Here is an 18,307-nt window from a genome sequence, read left to right on the forward strand (position 1 = left end):
TGACTAAAACGGGTTTACATCCAGAAATCTTCATTTTTAAAACAGATGGACATCAACAGGAGGTTTTGTGATCATGACAGTCCAACAAGAGTGGAAATACTGTGTTAAGACTGGCGTGTTGTGAACATCTGGACTGCAGCTCCACCACATTGATCAACTACTGATCGTCCACCATCATAGATCTGATCTATCGCATGAGTTATATTAACGGCCTGAATCTGTGATCATGACGGCAGCAAACAGACAGAATGTCGTCAAAAATAACAAATGTGGAGGAAATTACAGGAGAAAAGATGATTTAATTTTCTTTAGTTTAGTTGAAGATGTAAAGGGAGATTCTCTCTCTTCGTTTCCCTGTAACGCATGATTCTCACTTTCTATACTGGGGTGACTTCAGACACAGCACGACCTCTGACCCTCTCAGTATTTGGCATCAGCTTTCTGAAAGAGCGGGTGCAGCTGGTCTTGAGTCGTGGCCTCTTTCTGCTGCATGTGACCTTTGGTGACCCCCCCGCCCCCCAACCGTCAGGTGTGGACATAGATGGGCACAGCGGGTGTCCAGATGCAGGTTTGAGCTTCTCCCAGTAATCACGACGGGCTCTGCACAACAAATGCATTTAGAAACAATACGTTAAAAGTGCACAGAGTCGTTTGTTTATGCATCACTGGTTCAAATGATGGCAGGTTTTGTTTACTGATGCCAATGTATACAAATAGACGGGCAATATTGCGTTAATTAACATGAGCCTCAAAGATGAGTGATGTATCCAAAATCACCCCAAGGTTAAGAACAGCGAGAGAGGGCTTCATGGCAGTATCATCAACATCCAAAGTCAGCTCTGAACTGTGTGATACCAGTGATTTGGGCCCATTATCAAGATCTCCGCATTGAGCTTCATCCGCTTTAGCGTCCAAACAATGTATAATAAGATTATGATAATAAGGGTGGTGAGAATGGTGTTGAGCAGCTATAACTAACATATATCTGGGTGTCATCCGCATAACAGTGGAAACTAAGGCCATGTTTCAGTATAATTTCACCAAGAGGACATAAATTACACATTAAGAAGGGGCCCAGCACTGAGCCTTGAGGGATCCCTCTTAAAGGTGCTATATGCGATATTGTTACTGTACTAATGTCATTAGAGAATAAGGAAACATGCTACATTGACATACTGGCTTCTCCGATAGCAACGCTACAGTCAGTATATTCTGCTTTGAAGTTTCCATTCCAGGTTATGTTTTGGCCTGTGTGACCCCGCCCACTGCCCACTCACAATAGCATATCGACACCGCCGGGTTGCCAGATTTGAACAACGCTACAGCCATGGAAGCCAACAAACGAGCTGGATCAGAGATAACAGATTACACCCGACCTAAAAAGCCTCGCCATCCATCTAAAAACCACCATGACCAGAGGCGTAATCAAACAAGCGGATGCCGAGTTGGCTAATTTGCGTGTCAACATTCTGGCGACCCGTATGAGCTTCGAGTTTGGAGTGGGGCAGACAACTCTCCAATATTTTGGATTTGGACGGCAGTACCCATTTCAAACACTTGCTGCCAAACTTACATATAGCGCCTATAAAACAAAAGCAACTGATGATTTGTAATTATATATAGAGACAAATTGCTGCCCATGTAGACAGTAGAATAACCAACGATAAGCGGTGCCGGAGATGCCTACAGCTAAAAGACGAGTAAGAAGGATTTTATGGGAGACGGTGTCAAAAGATGAGTTAAGCTCAAGTGATCCTGTGTCTGCTTCCCTTAATAAAGCTGTTTATATGCAGTGTAGTGGGCGACAACCGGCCTGAAACGATTCGAAGAGATTGTTAGACATCAGGTGTTCCTGAATTTGGGAAGCAGCCACTCTCTCAAGTATCTTGGCCACTAATGGAAGGTTGGAAATAGGCCTGTAATTCTCCAATGCACTTGGGACAGCACCAGCACGCTTGAGTAAGGTGAGACAGCGGCTGTTTTTAAAGCTAATGGAACAATACGAGAATGTGATGTGATGTATTAATCAGGTGAGAGATAGGAGGAGTGATAGCATGAAGAGAACATTCAAGGAGAGAAGTATGTGCAGGGTCAAGATGGCACGTTGAATAGTGTGAATTATTAATCAACTCAGCAATATAAGATGGGGTGGTATGGGAAAAGTAGTAAGTCGGGTTGATTCACATAGCGCAACAGATGCAGGTGGAGACAGTGATGGCGACTGTGTACGTTTATTAATAGTGGACAGTGGCGGGGGGTGGGCGTGGCCACCATGGACCAAAGCCTGGCCACCCTATTGGCCACCCCACTCGCAATTGCTGTTTAAGTCATTATTTGGTCATTTCTTGGCACATTTTAGTTCTTTAGAGGTGAAATCATCAAACTTAACATGTGCCCACAACAAGGTCGCCGCACATCTCTGTCCCGGGTGTCATTGTATCCACTCAACCATCCCAACCTGACGATATAAAAATGCTTCCCGAACATTTCTGTGCCACCTCAGACTGATCGCTTGCCCTTGCCTGGCCACCCCTTTGAAAAACTCCTGGCTCTGCTCCTGATAGTGGAAAAGAGAGTTTTAGGTTTACAGTTTGAGTTATTGATAATGGAAGAAAAATAGTTTGCCCGTGCAATGTTAAGAGAAGCCTTGTATTGGACAATGTGATCAAAGAGAGCCACAGAATAAACGGCAAAGTAAAGATATACACAATCATATTCACACAATGTGCGGTTAATATGCAGAGACAATTATAAGTAGACGCTTGTAGGTTAACCCTTTAAGCTCTAAAGATTTTTTGTTTCAGTGGCATACCCAAAATTAAAGGCTTAAAAATATGTTTGCCCTCGAAATTGAGGGTCAAGTGTTCGGTATCATTGTAAAGAAAACTTTTCAAAACCTTTAATGATATAGATTATGATACATTCTGAGACTCTCAGGCTAAGAAACTGCTAAAAAAACAAAAAAAACTAAACTTGAGCCAAAAATGTAATTCTGATTTGACATTATATATCTCTGGGTGTAAATAAAGCTGCTCTGAAAAACTGCTTTGTTTTGTTCCCAATCATGTCGACTGTATCGTGGTGATACGACAAAGCAATAAAAAGTTACAACATTACAAATATAATTGATCATTGTGTCCAAAAACATCTCCAAACAAATAAAAGATAATAATTGTACATAAGAACTAATTACACATGCAAACACAACAATGACTAAAGGTTTGCATAGCATGCAGACATGATTTTAGTTATGAGATTTCACAGAATGAGTTTCATTCTGTGTCATTTGAGTCATCATTGAGTCTGTGTCGTGTATTTGGCGCCATCTACTGGTGGCCATATGTAACATTGTGCTTCATGTGGATTATCTAATGATCTATACATCTGATTATCTTGTGTGTGGACTCGATTGAAAGATAATCACCTCCTCTTGATATGTGATATTGTGTTATATTGTTACGTTCCATTTATACTGAAGTTATAAGTGATAACGCGGCATATAAGCAACACTAACGTATTTGTCAAAGACATATATTTAGCTGTTACTCGCTATATTTTAGTCTGTGAGTAAAACAAATAGTCTGGTTGTATTTTACGCTTTGAGATCTGTCAGCATCTGACAGTTTGATGAGTTTGATGTTTTTTACTGATTACAATAATATGTACAGTGCAATTAACTTTTTATAAATCCTCAAAACGTAACACTTCTGATTTGTCTGCAAATAATTTCAAGGCACTTGTTCAGTTTTGGTGATAATGTATTGTAAAGTTTAGCTTCTAAACTTTCAAACGAAACATATTTTGTGTTTGTCAAGACTGCCGTTATTAATAATTTGACAATTAAGCTTAAAGGGTTAATATTCATGAAAACTGTAATCACTGTATCTCTGTGGCAGCAACAAGTACACAAGACAAATACTCTAACAAAATCTGCAGATACTAAATAATACAAGTCGAACTGAGTGATTTCACTGCTTACATTTGATGATCTGAATTATATCCCATCTGATAACTAATGGTTCATAAAGCAGAGAGAATATGTGTTATTGTCACAAACAATGAGGTGATACTGAAGTCTTGCACCATCACGGGGTTGGAAACACGATAAATCTACCATAATGCACAAAAAAACATAATACACACGTTATACCTCAAATGTGAATTTTGAAGCCGCTGTGTTTGTTTTTTAATGTTTTTATTAAGTAAGTGAATACAGTTCCAAAATTCACGTTTGAGATATAAAGTGTGTTCATCCATGTAGTAGAACAAAACGTCCACATATCGTAATGTTCACCACAGACCTTACCCTGCAAACAAGCCCGCACTGGCCCTTTGCGGGCCCACTTAGGGCTAGCCTAAGGGCCCCCAGCAGGCTGCTAGCGCAGGGCCCATGAGAATTTGCTCATTGGCAAAACGTTGGCCCTGCATGGGCAGCCCTCCCTTAGCCCCCAGGAAGCCCTCACTAAGCCCACACAGGGCCCGCACACACAGGGCACTATTAATCTACAACAATAGATCTTGTTCACAATTAATCTGTTTCACTATAAATACTTTTTGGCTACTATATAAGTCTTTGGGAAAAACAATTATTCTATACATCTGGAATGAATGCAGTCACCACATAACTATTTTCTGTATTTTCAAAAATATACAGTAGTCAAAGGGATTTCAAATCAATATATTTATTAATTACAAAATATAAAACATTCAATTCAGGTTAATACAGGTTAATAATTATTAGCTTTAAAGCTAATTTAACACTCTGAAAGGGACTAAAAATCCTCTATACAAATATAAAAATAATTCAAATAAACATAAAAATACCTTTGCTGGGAAAAAAAAATATATATATAAAGTTCACTCTTCCCCGGGGTCTCTTGACTAGTCAGCAGACGGTGGTACCGCTCCTTTCAGTCCACCCGCTCTGTCTCTTGAATTCGCAGCCACACCTTTATTTCACTCTCAATTTCAGAATCACGAGGACTTGGCTGAAAGGAACATTTTCTTACAGCCTCTGAAAAGCAAATAGGCATAAAACAACACTGTGTATGGGAAGTAATTAATATATGCCATTTCTAATACCACATGCTTACCTGTTACAACCCTCCTTAGACTCAGGTTCTGAAAAGGTCTCTTTTGGTTTGAGCCATTCCAGTTCAATTGAGTGGCTAAAGAATGGCCAATCAATGTTGTCAATATTCTCCTAGTTGCTACCTGGACATTACACCCACCAATGGTTCCTAGATAGGCAGTCTAACAGGAAGGAACATACACAAATTAAAAAGGGATTTTTCAATAAAATTTCAACAGCAGCTAATTATTAGGTCCATAGATAGACAACTAAAAACAAACAAATATTCAGCAAACAATAAAGTTTCAATACGTATTAAATGCGAAGGGCTTTCACTGTGACTGTGAGGTTGATGAGCATAAATCCTCTGTTTGCATGTGAGAGAGAGAGAGAGAGAGAGAGAGAGAGAGAGAATGCACACAGTACTTACATCTACTGTGTTTACGTGAATACTCGACTTGGCATTTTGATATATTTTTAGGTTTATTTGGCCATTTAGGTGCACAAACGAAGACAAAGGCTATGCTTGTCTGTGTTGCGCTTGGAGCATGTGCACAGCATCCTGCCAGTAGAATTCTGTTCTCTTTCCTACTTATCACACTTTTAATATTTCTTTTGAATATAAAGCACATCCTGCTCTTTTTTTTTTGGTAAGTATCCTCTAAACACAGTTAGTTATGTCTTAAATAAGCATAAAAGTTTTTAACAGAAACGGCAATTCCCCGGTTGTATGATGAAGTTAAGCGAGATATTCTGCTGTCACTCTCCTAACCCTGAGCATGTCGATCAATTTTTGTTTCTGCATAAAAATCTGAAAACGGTGGCATCATGCCCATTCAAAGTGCACGTTCCCCCTCATATTTTTCCTCCCTGATAATTTTTTTGTCACAACTTTATTCCTATTATGCTCCATAATTACCAGAGCCTATAACGACTCAAATGTATTCTTCTGGATGTGTAATAAATCGGTCAGCATCAGCCCGCCCCTTTTTCCTAATATGGTGTCTGTGTATATCAAATGTACACGCGTAGCGCTCTAGAATCTTTGCTGTGTATGTTCAAGCAACTCACTCGTCTCGCACGTTGAGCTGGCAATGTTTTACAGATGGTCTTGAAGTGGTACGTGGGCAAAGCAACAAATCGGCATTGAATTAGTTATCGGATGATATTAAAGGGTAGTGGGATTATTTGTGGTTGACCTGGAAATTTTAACTTGATCAAAAAGTTATGGATTTGATATTAGCTGCGAATTCAGAGCATTAACTTAAGTTGTGTCAGTGTAACGTTATCGATAGCTAGCCTAGTCTAACCGAAAACTAGTTGGCTAACGTTACTGCCTGCCATACAAAGCCAATAAGCCATAGTAACGTTATCTGATCGGTTTTGAAACATCTGTTCTGTTTTGTCTTGTGTCAAAGTCTCCAGCTGGTTCAATTGTTTTCAGCTTCATAGAAATGAGGGTGTTAAATTTGTTGTAGGCTAACTGCAAAATCCAACCTAACGAAATCTGTCAAACTTCTTTCAAAGTCCTTCATCACATATTAATATTAAAATAACTTAATTTCAGAGCACCACAAAGTCAGACCTCAGCACCTTTATGTACCTTTAATGTAAGATGGTTCTTAGGTCACATACCAATTTAAAATCATAACATAAAAACTGCAATGGTACTGTTTTTAAAATCATGTGTAGTAGGCCTAAGTGTACAGTAAGTGTGTGTGTAAACATGCTTTAATGAAGTAGACTTCAAAAGTAGACTTTTGAATTTGAGCTTACAGTTCTTTCATCAACCTGTCTTTTACATAAACTTACAAAATAGATACTTTAACTTAGTCCTCAGATAGAGGAGGGTTGCTGCTAGCTCCGTTAAGGTATTTCTGTCCCTCCCAAGCTGCATTGAAATGGTATGTTTAGCAGCCAGAATTTAAACATTTTCAGGGGAGAAACCCCTGACCCCTCCTAACATGATCCATATCACCCGTCAGAAAACAATTGCAACGTCTCAGATTGTGCCCCCAGAATTTTGGCTTGCATGACGCCCCTGTCTGAAAATTTAATAATTTAGAATGATTTCAACGTAGAAGAAATTACTTTATTTGGTGCACATTCCAACACTTAAGACCAAATTGTTAAATACTAAGTGTCTAAAAGAGTTTGAAAAAACTAAGTTAAATTTAAGTTGTTACCGTTTTTGCTTTTATGGAATGTTTTAAGTTGTTTAGTCATTGAGCAGTGTAGACGTGCTTCAGCCCTAGTAGATACACTATATGGACAAAGTATGTAGACCCATTGACTTGGTTCCCCTTTGCAGTTGCAACAACTTTCCCAAATACTCTTGTGGATGTATGAGCATAAAATTCCACTGACACCCCACAATCTTGTAAAAATCCTTCCCAGAAGAGCGAAAGTTATTGCAACTGCAAAGGGGGACCAAGTCCATGTTAATGCATATGGATTTGAATGGCATGCCATTGAAGTTATTGAGGGTGTAATAGCATACTTTTGTCCATATAGTTAGAGCCAGAGGCTCGGTCAATGCTAGTTCAAAGTAATTTCTGTCTTGAGAAGAGCTACTGTTGACATACCAAGTCTTTCCGACATTGATGATCTTCCATTTTTTGCTCCAAGATATCCATGTCCTGGTAGTTTTGGAGGGGTAATATGACGTCATCTGGCAATGTGACCTCTTTTGTGCTTGATCGAGAGATATTTGCCACTGTTCTCTCCAGCATAGTCAGCCTGTCCTTAATCTCCTCTAGTGTACTGACTAAATATCTATCAATACCTGAAAATGAAGAAAACAATTAAAACTGAGCACAGAGACCGTTTTAGCAGAATAATAGGCCAGCTATAAACTCGATTTATGTAATTTACTCTTTTGCGCATGCAGGCCACATTTAAAAAATCAGTCAGTCAGTCAGTCAGTCAGTCAGTCAGTCAGTCAAAAAAAAAAATTGGATCTGGAAATAAATCGGAATTGAGCATTAATGCCTGCAGTCTGAACATAGCCTTTGTGGCTTTCTGTGTCACTTTCTCTGTACTATAATGATACATAGCCTTTACAAATATACATGACAACTTATGTTGTTAAAATACTACTGTATCTGTAATAGGTGAAAATATGAAATGTGCTAATGAATAGAGATGCACAGATTGACCGGAATGGGCCGATTTTCCCGTGATCGGCCATGACCGGCGACCGGCCGGTCAGTCCATATGCCGATCTTATGCCAGTCAATGCACTCATGATTACCATCGCGTAACATCAGCATCACAGCAGTTTCACACCGCAAGCGTGAGCGGCGCATATTTTCTCGGAGTACATGTTAACAAATGAGTGCATTCACAACGGCAGCATGAGCAGAGCGTGAGCGTCAAGTGTGTGCAGTGAAGCGTCGGTTTCGGCACTGAGTCTAGTTTTTGCTGTGCTGCGCTGCTCACGCTCAATTAAAGTGAAAGCACCCTTTCGATGGACAAAATAGAAATTATTTCTATTTGAATTATTTATTATTTTATTTTCTATTTGCTCAAAATGCACAGAATAAACGTGTAGTGAGTTTTAACAAAAAACTGGAGTATGTCAGAAAATAAAATGAATAATAAAAAACATTTATAGAAGATATACGCATTTAAGCTTATTTTTAATCATTCAGTTGCATTATAGCGATTATCTGTTAAAAAAATGTTCTATGTTATATGCAAAATGTTCTATTAAAGAAAAGATGGAAAATAAATATTTCTGTGTGCTGTAAAGTGGTTAGAAAAAATTAATTTGGAATCGGCTAAAATAGGTATTGGCAGGTCAAACTCAATGAAAAACCGGAAATCAGAATAGGCCTAGTGTGCATCTCTACGAATGAAACAATAAAATCCACAGACAATACATTACAGACAAAATCCTAATATTATTAGGTAATGTAAGGCCTAGCCTAATACGAAAGAAATGGATATTAACATTGAGTTCTTCTATCAAGAACCAACTCTTATTGAATAACCATCATTACAAGATGTAGCCACAAAGAATAAAAATAACTTTTGCTTCCAACGCTAGAGAGGTGTAAGCCTTTTTACAGTTTTTACCTGCTGATAGAGAGTGCCTCACAGGAAGGGGGAAGGCTGCAGGTGAAGGACGGCTTGCAAGTGGAAGGTGGATCTCAGGTGAAAGTTGAAGGTGACTCGCTGGTGGAAGGTGACTCGCTGGTGGAAGGTGACTCGCTGGTGGAAGGCGACTCGCTGGTGGAAGGTGACTCGCTGGTTGAAGGCGACTCGGAGGTGGAAGGTGGCTTGGAGACAGAGTAACCAGAGAGTTATGACCAGAAGGTGGCAAACCCATGGGTGATGGTGGAACTGGTGGCTGGTGTACGACTGCAGCTGTGACTGTTTGTGATTGTCTCTGCCGTTTCAGTGGAGCAGGTTCAGGCTCAAGATCAATGTAGCGTTTGGTAGGTCTGCACAAAATGAGGAAAAACAATCCAAGAATGCATTTTAACACACATAAACAGCTGGCTCATACTAAACAACTGGCTCATACTATTTTAGATATAGTAATAGTTTGCTTTCAGGATCTTGTTCACAACATTCATAACTTAGAATGCACCAGCACTATAATTTATGTTTAATATTTAACCTAATTTGCATAAATGTACTAGACAGTAAAAGCAATAGAACAACACTTACTGTCTTGACCGCTGACTGCGATCTAATTCTTCAGGTTCACTGGCTACAATTAGATTTGTTTCTGCCATTTTGGCTTTATATCTTGCCTTTGCATAATCCACTGTAAGAAACAAAATAAATGTCAATAGGTCTTTCATCTATTCACATTTTCCTTGACACCTTTTTATGCAATGCTTAGTTTAAGCTATTTACAATTCTGGGAGAGAAAAAAATCTACCTGCTGTGCCCAAAACACAGATTTCATGCGCTTTCCAAGTCTCTCCAGGAACTTCATGCATCAGCAAAGCTGCCTTCTGTTTACCAGGGTCAGTATAAGGTGGCCACAGAGTTATGGAGGAGTCCTCATTAAGCCATTTGCTGCTCACAATCCCTACTGAGTAATCTGGGAACTCAACAATGCTGTACAGGGCCATCTCAGCTTGTGCAAGGTGGTTCAGCTGGTGGAGGGTGGCTCGCTGGTGGAGGGTGGCTCGCTGGTGCAAGGTGGCTCGCTGGTGCAAGGTGGCTCACTGGTGGAGGGTGGCTCACTAGTTGAAGGTGACTCGCTGGTGGAAGGTGACTCAGCTGGTGGAAGGTGGCTCGCTAGTTGAAGGTGACTCGCTGGTTGAAGGTGACTCGCTGGTGGAAGGTGACTCGCTGGTGGAAGGTGGCTCGCTAGTTGAAGGTGACTCGCTGGTGGAAGGTGACTCACTGGTGGAGGGTGGCTCGCTGGTGCAAGGTGGGTCACTGGTGGAGGGTGGCTCGCTGGTTGAAGGTGGCTCGCTGGTGGAAGACATTTACATATACAAAAAAAGAAAGAAGAAAAACCCTCAGTAGCTATGGAGAAATGGAATGGCTGCCCATTCTGTGTCTGTGTGGATCAAAACATATTTTCTTGTTATATCTGACAGGTAATTTATTTGGTCTGTACTTTCTAGATGACTTGCTTTATAAACACCTATGTCTTTTGAATCTAGAGGACTGGAGTAAAGGGAATCTAGCTTTGAAAACCTCTTGAAAATTATGTACTTTGTATTGGTCTTTTCATCACATAGTATGTTCTGTACCAGTCCCAATTTCCCTTGAGCCATCACACAGTTGTCCCCAGTAGTTGTGGCAACGCAGAACTGTTGAAAGATTGCCTTTTTATACTGGGTGCAGTGAGGCAGGTTAGGTATTGATGGACCACATGAGTGTCTCATTTTCAGCAAAGGTGTCTTGCTGTCTGTCTTCTTTGCTTTTTTGATGTAATAAATGTCCTTTCAAGTGTAATTTGGTTAAATATTTGTTTAAGAACAAACTGTGGTTTCGGGAAGCTTTTTTCAATTTCCTCATGTAGTTTTCGAATGGAAAAGCTGACACTCCATCTAAAGCTCCATACCTCCTAACATCATCAGCCAAATGAGTCAAACTGTGCACATTATACACCAATTCATCAGCACCATACAACTGCTCAAATTCGCTTAAGAAATGTTTCATGAGAGCATCAGCGTAGTCACAGTAATAATTACACAAGGCAGGACAGAGCATCAAGTACATGGCAATTGAGAGATTCATGAAATTTCTGTAGTGAGAAGAGGAAAGGATGTCTTGTAAAACAATTGGGCCCAGTATAAAGTAAGAACTGGCGGAATTCAGTGGCTTTCCACCGGTCAATGTCTGCTAATCTTCTTGGCTTTCTCTGAAACTCAATTGGCATATGCTGCCTTAGCTGCTGCAATCTCACAGAGATAGCCATCACTGCATGCGAGCCCAACCTACAAGAAAAATCCCCTTCATCCAAAAGCGTATTAATTTTCGAGTCACTCCGAGGCAAACTAGGTGCATGTAGTCCAGAATGAACATTGTAACCATGCCTATGTTAATCCGTGCAAGGGAGAGTTGCCCCTATGGTGTTCCTCATCCTCCTGTCTAGAGAACTGATCATCTGTGCGAGTGTAGCCGTCTTCTCTGGGAAAGTCATGTGGTTCTTAACATAGACTCCTTCTTGATTGCAGCGCTCACACCCAAAGTACCCATTGTGTCCCTTAATGTTTTTAATAAACGATCTTGCAGGAGCATCGCAAATGAAGCAGTCAATCTTTAAAGTAAAGTTCTTTCCTGCCACCTCAAAGCCTTGCTCAAGGCTAGCTACCTCCTGCACAAAGTCAGACAAATACTGCTCCAAATCCACAGGCTTGCTATTGCCACAAAAAATTCCAATAACAAAAGGTTCCTCTTCAAATGACACTTTTCCCAAAATTGGCCACAACTGCAAAGCAGAGCTCTTGTACAAGGGCAACCCATCAAAATTAATTTGGAGGCCAATAGAGTTGCTATCTTCGCTGATGAGAGTTGAAATTGTCCGCAGGTGAGTGAGAATGCCAAAATGTATATATTCACCACCTTTGATGTTTTTAACATTGCCTGCTATTTGTGCGGTTTGTAGCAGGGTGCGAGCTTGCTTTGGCAAATTTGGATGGAACTCCTGTAGTGCACAAAGAAGATCTGAGAGGGTGTTCTGTGGCACATCATTCCTCAGAGCCCACTCACACAGCACCTTTGATAGTTTTGCACATTCATCTTCCACTGTATCACCCTCATCACTACTGTCACCATCTTCCACTGTATCACTCTCATCACTAATGTTGCCACAGTCATCAAACGAATTTAGACAATCCATGAAAACATCATCTTCCTCATCATTGACATCCAGAGATTCAGGATTAACTTCTCCCAAACTTTCACCACCATTAATCTCCTGAACTGAAGATGGTAAATCAAACGAATTCAGGATTCTTAATGTGTGTCGGCGTTTAGTCCAATAACTCCTTGAAGCCATGTCCTTGTAATCTGTGATAAAATATATTTCACGAGTTCACACTTACATCAATTAAACAGAGTGAAGATTATGCATTTGGCGTTCCAAAAAAATTTCCGAGATAACCCGATCTGTACAGTTGCGTCTCTCTTTTACCTGCGCTTCCAGTTTTGGCACGATTCTCTCACTCACTGAGTTTCGCAAGCGCGAAGAAGAGGGCGGGTCCACCTTCATCATGTAGCCATTATTTTCCTTATAATAATGTATAATTTGCAAAAAGTAAAATGCATCTGTGTAGATGAGAGAATCATCTAAAGTGTATGCGCGTTGTTCACACTCTATGGCCAAGCATGCGCGCTTAAAATAGCATCTGAATGTACGTGCAACGCGCCACTGACTTTAGACTAGTTTTTTTTTTTAGCGCAATTGTTTTCTGGAACTGCAAAATATCACCAGGGATTGTTTGCGCTGAAACACGCCTCCTTTTGCGCCGACCGCCCAGGGAGCGCAAGTTCATTTCCTAGTTTACCGACGTGCGTCTGTGGAGGGAAAAGTCCGCTTTGCGCGGGTGCAAAATAGGAATGATAAATGCGTCAGTGTACGAAGTCAATTGCGCCGGGTGCAAGATAGGGTCCCATGTCTCAAAGTATATATTAGCCTCTTATCTTACTCATGCTGTTCCCTTTTCATAATCAACATAGATGAAAAAAAAAGAATATTAATATTTGAACGAATATGAAACTAAATGCGCTTATTTAATGGCTACAACATGTAGAGGGCTTACTCCATAATGTACAAATTGCTGCACATTAATTTTGCAAGTTGAAAGGCATTTGTTTGTACATAAACATATATGCAACATTTGTTAAGTTCACGGATAATTGTGTGTGTATTTATTAATCATTATGATACTAAAATCATAATAAAGTAGGATGTATGTGCAAAATCAGATAAGCCCAGAATATGAACGCAACGCGTTTAATTACACATTAAGAATTGTCCTCCTAGAAAACCATTAAGAACGCATAATGTGTCTTAATTCAGATTAGAATGTGTCGAGATAATGACTTATTACATCGAAATAACGATATATGTTGTAATTACTTAATATATCGAAATAACAAGATTTCTTTTTCTTTCTTCACCATGCAGATCAGGGCTTCCATAGAATACAGCTTGAATATAGGCTAATTGCTTCCAGAAATTATTTTTGGGGTGCTATCGGGTGCTTTGGTCTTTCTTGGGGGTGTTGAAGCACTGCTAGCCCCTCCTATAGCGCTGCACATGCATGTCTGTGCTACAGAGAGAGTTGGAGGTGAATAAAACATGTTTATAATGAAAAAGCAGCAGTCATAATTAGTTATATCTCCTGTCTGAAAAACTGCTAATTAGCAAATCCAGGTGATTGGAAAAAAATACTGAGGTGGACTTTTACTTTCTGAACCTGGACTTTACACCTCTGTTTAAATGTGCTGGTTGTTCATCAATTATTAAAGAGTGGGCATGACATAAGAAGTGAGTGGGCAAGCATGACATTAAGACATCACCACAATATACTAATCAGAATGTAGCTACATGGCAAAAAAATCACAGATGCAGGATGGTCACTTACCAACAAACAGATGCTGAAGCTGGAAAAGAGAAAAGAGAATAATTATTTTCATAGAGAAATGCATTTGATGAGACTTTCCAACAAAAAAAATAATCTATTAAGTACTATTAAGTAGGCCCACTACTATAAAAGTGACTTTAGACATGTTACTTTAAGTTACTTTAGACATACAGTAGGCTAGTCAGTGACAGTAAACAGCAATAGAACATTTCCTGATATATACTGGTCTAAATATTTTATAGTCATTATTGCATCAATAATTATTACAAAATGACAAGTGTGGCTGACTTCATAATAGTTTTCCCACCTGTAGGCTATATACTGTTAGACATTTTATTGCATTTTTGCGGTAACTTACTGGCAGCACTATTGCCAGTAAGTTACTGTAAGTTCCCCTTTACAGTAGCTTACCTGTAAATGTGTTTTACGGTAAGATGCCCTTACTGCAATTTCATTTTACAGTAAGATGCCCTTACCACGATTTCATTTTACAGTAAGATGCCCTTACTGCGATTTCATTTTACAGTAAGATGCCCTTATCACGATTTCATTTTACAGTAAGATGCCCTTACCGCAGTTTCATTTTACAGTACAATACCCTTACTGCAACTTATTTTTAATTTATTTTACACTATTTTATATTTTGCATTAATGCTATTGAATTTAATAAATTCCAAAAAAGTGACTTGAGTTCATGTACATCAGCATATTTTTTATTTTCTGTCACAATCAATTACATAAATTAAAAGAAGGGGAACTACCATTTTAACTAGTGGAAATTGAATTGTTGATGTCAAGAATTCATATCCTGGAAATGAATAAAAGTTAAAACGGCTTGCCATAGTGATTGGCTACATTGCTGCTCACCGCTGCAAAACTATGGAATTACTATTGTGTCAATAATAATGAATGTAACTTTATAAAACTGAACGTAACTTTTTCAGAAACTATCAAAAATATTCCATTACAAAAGAAGAAAAACACAATTAAAATGAAAAAATGAACTCAGTCGCACGAATTTAACAGGCTCTTCAAATATGCTTCATTTTTTGTTAATGTTTTTCAAAGATTCGTTTTCGCAAATCGTGGATTCTGAATACATTGCCACAGATTTCGCTTACGCTTCGCAGTTTTTCGTTTGCTGTTTTGACACAAACCTCTCGTGGGGTGGGCTTAACAGTGATCTACACTGATTGGATAGTGAGCTTTTGATGGACAGGTGCTCTCTCTCGGATGTACAGACGTCACTCAGTGGCGCGCATATTGGAATCTGTGGCAATGTATTCAGAATCCACGATTTGCGAAAACGAATCTTTGAAAAACATTAACAAAAAATGAAGCATATTTGAAGAGCCTTTGTAATGGAATATTTTTGATAGTTTCTGAAAAAGTTACGTTCAGTTTTATAAAGTTACATTCATTAATATTGACACAATAGTAATTCCATACAAAACGCGTTGCAAATAGGTTAATTTTCCGTTCTCCAGAGCGTGAACACAAATAAGCACAAATATACACTGGAGCGTTTGGCAAATCTGTTATATTAGATATATATATATATATATATATATTATTACAGTATCAATTGAGGGTGCTCTTGCTTGCGTTTGAATGTACATAGCACCACCATAGAATCGGGCTTTTTAGGCGGGAGCGAGAGCGCTAGACCTACATCAAATACCCTAACGTCACACACATTTAACGGTATTTATTTAAATGACGAGTAAAATATGCCTTAACTGGCCGTAAAAATTACGGAAAACCATTGTTTGTGTAAATACTAGATTGGGTCCATCGACTGGAAAAGACAGTCAGACATAATGGGATATGAAAGCGGCAGTTTTTGAGGAAAACTAAGTTCCTTCAGACTGTCCTGTTAGTAATAATAGCCTATTAGATTGTATTACTTTCTTCATACATTTAGCTATATTTAATTGATATTCGTAATAGTTTACGCTGTAAAAGTAACTTATAAAAGAAATTTGTTCAGTTAAAGTACTTACCTCAGAAAAACTCACAGCTGGCGTCGATCTAAGCGATCCACTCTCAGGTCTGCTATGCGCGCACTTGACACACAAACCTCTGTTTAAATTCTGCGAGGCTTTTGCGCGGGCTTTGCACGCGAACAACAATTAAAATTGTGTGAGGTAATGTCTATGTGTGAGGTCTAATGTGGATTAAAAAAAAAATTTTTTTTGAGAAAATGCTAATATAAAAATGACTTATTTATATAGGATTAAAATAAATCCTTCCATCCACGTGTTTTTTTTATTTAACTTTTAAAGTTCATCGCTTATAAATGAGAATGCAGATTCATGATTTTCATCGGCAGGGGGAAAACTATAAAACATTATTATATGACATTTTAATAGGCCTATATTAATACAATATGCATATAGTAATAGAAGTTGTGTACACAATGAACAGAAGTGCAGTCATCCTGTGAATTATAAGGCAATATAGGCTACAACTTGATTGTATGTACAGGTGAAACTCGAAAAATTTGAATATCGTGCAAAAGTTCATGTATTTCAGTAATTAAAAGGTGAAACTAATATTTAGTAGCCTATAAATATACATATGCATGATTATACTTTTCAGAGGGCCGACATTTCTGTATTTAAAATAATTTTTTAAATTGATTTAATTTATTGATACATTTTTGTATTATTATGCAATCAAATATGCAATCAAATACCAACAAAGCATACATAACAACAACCGCGCGCACGCATATGTGCAAGTGTAAGTGTGAATCTTAACAGAGGAACATCTTATATGTACAACAGATAATACAAATGTATATAATAATACATAAAAAACATTGATGACAATAATAATAATGATGATGATAATAATAGTAAAAAATAAATGTCTTTCCTTCCATATATTTGAAATGACTTGCAGATTTATAACTTTATTACCTCTGAAGACATTTTGGCTGTACACCAAAGATCTGTGCGGCAGATGCTCCTTTAGTTATGAACAGCTCGTGCTCGTGCATGCGTGCGTGTGTGTGTGGTCTATGAGCGTGCACAACTCTGGTTGCAGTTTCGCTTGTCGCCAGAGGGGCGTAGTTCTGCAAAAACTCAGAAACCTGCGTTTTGCACCTTTAAAGCAATAGGATATTGTAAGTCTGGTATAAATAAACATGATGTGACAGGAGTGCTGAATCGCAGAGCTGGTGCAAACACCCATGGATATGATCAGATCAAACACTTCCTATTTTTTCTCCACTGTCAGACTATTTGTTGTGTGTATTGCTATTAAGAGAAAAGCGCGCAGTATACATATTCATCTAAATGGCATATATAAATGTGTGTGTGTGCGTGTAGTTGTAATTGTAAAAAAAAAAACAACAACAACAACAACACCAAGACTGAACGAATGAAAAATGCAAGTAGGCTAAGTCACCTGTTCGTGGTCAGTCAATAGCCGCGTGTGGTGTCCAACTTTTGTAAATGAAGACTAAATGGCAGCGTCTGATATTTTGTATAGCGATTTATTTTTTACAGGAGTGCCGTGAGGCGGCATGATTTCGGCCGCTGTGTTCGCGCTGCAATGGAAAAGCGGCTAATGTGAAGATGGCATGAAGAAAACTGGCATGAAGAGCTAAATTCGCGAGACGTATGCGCAGGCTACTCTATTTGTTCGGTGTTTTCTTTCAGTTAGGCTATGTTTAGGTGGTATTTTTCATGTTTTCATCACGCAATCATGTTTTTGATGCGGTGACGTGTTCACGTTACATGTGAATGATCAATTATCAAAATAATAGGCTTTTTAAAGAAAGATTTGTTCTTAGCGTTTTTAAGGGATCATGCGTTGTCTTGTAGACACAATGTCTAATGCAAATAATGGATTTTTTCTTTTTATTCCTTCTGAGCAGATAAATGGAAGGTTTTGAATAAATTTTAAAAAGAGCCAAAAGCCTAATGAAAGTGGGCTACCTAAAAAAACCTGCATGGGCCCAAAGGTGCAAAACCTGCTCTGGGCCCGAACGGGATGGCCCACAGTGGGCCATCATGGGCTTAATGTGGGCAGCCCGCTAGTGTGGGCTGCTCACTGATAGCCCGCAATGAGCCCAAAGCTGTGGGGTTCGCCTGGGCAAGCCCGCACTGGGCCTGTTTAGGTTTGGCGTGGGCTGGCCCTAGCCCACTGTGCCCACAAA

The 18,307-nt window shown here is 39.0% G+C and overlaps 1 protein-coding gene across 1 annotated transcript; it reads right to left on the reverse strand.

Annotated features, from left to right (window-relative positions):
- Positions 1-732: 732 nt before the first annotated feature.
- LOC127627337 (uncharacterized) lies at positions 733-10,161 on the reverse strand. The gene is made up of 6 exons (XM_052103685.1): positions 9,966-10,161; positions 9,749-9,848; positions 9,152-9,519; positions 7,657-7,856; positions 5,094-5,253; positions 733-902 (listed from the first exon to the last, which is right to left on the reverse strand). Exons 1-6 carry the CDS (start codon positions 10,159-10,161, stop codon positions 733-735), a joined length of 1,194 nt encoding a protein of 397 aa, XP_051959645.1.
- Positions 10,162-18,307: the final 8,146 nt, after the last annotated feature.

Source organism: Xyrauchen texanus, chromosome 34 (genome assembly GCF_025860055.1).
Source record: "Xyrauchen texanus isolate HMW12.3.18 chromosome 34, RBS_HiC_50CHRs, whole genome shotgun sequence".
Lineage (NCBI taxonomy): Eukaryota > Metazoa > Chordata > Actinopteri > Cypriniformes > Catostomidae > Xyrauchen > Xyrauchen texanus.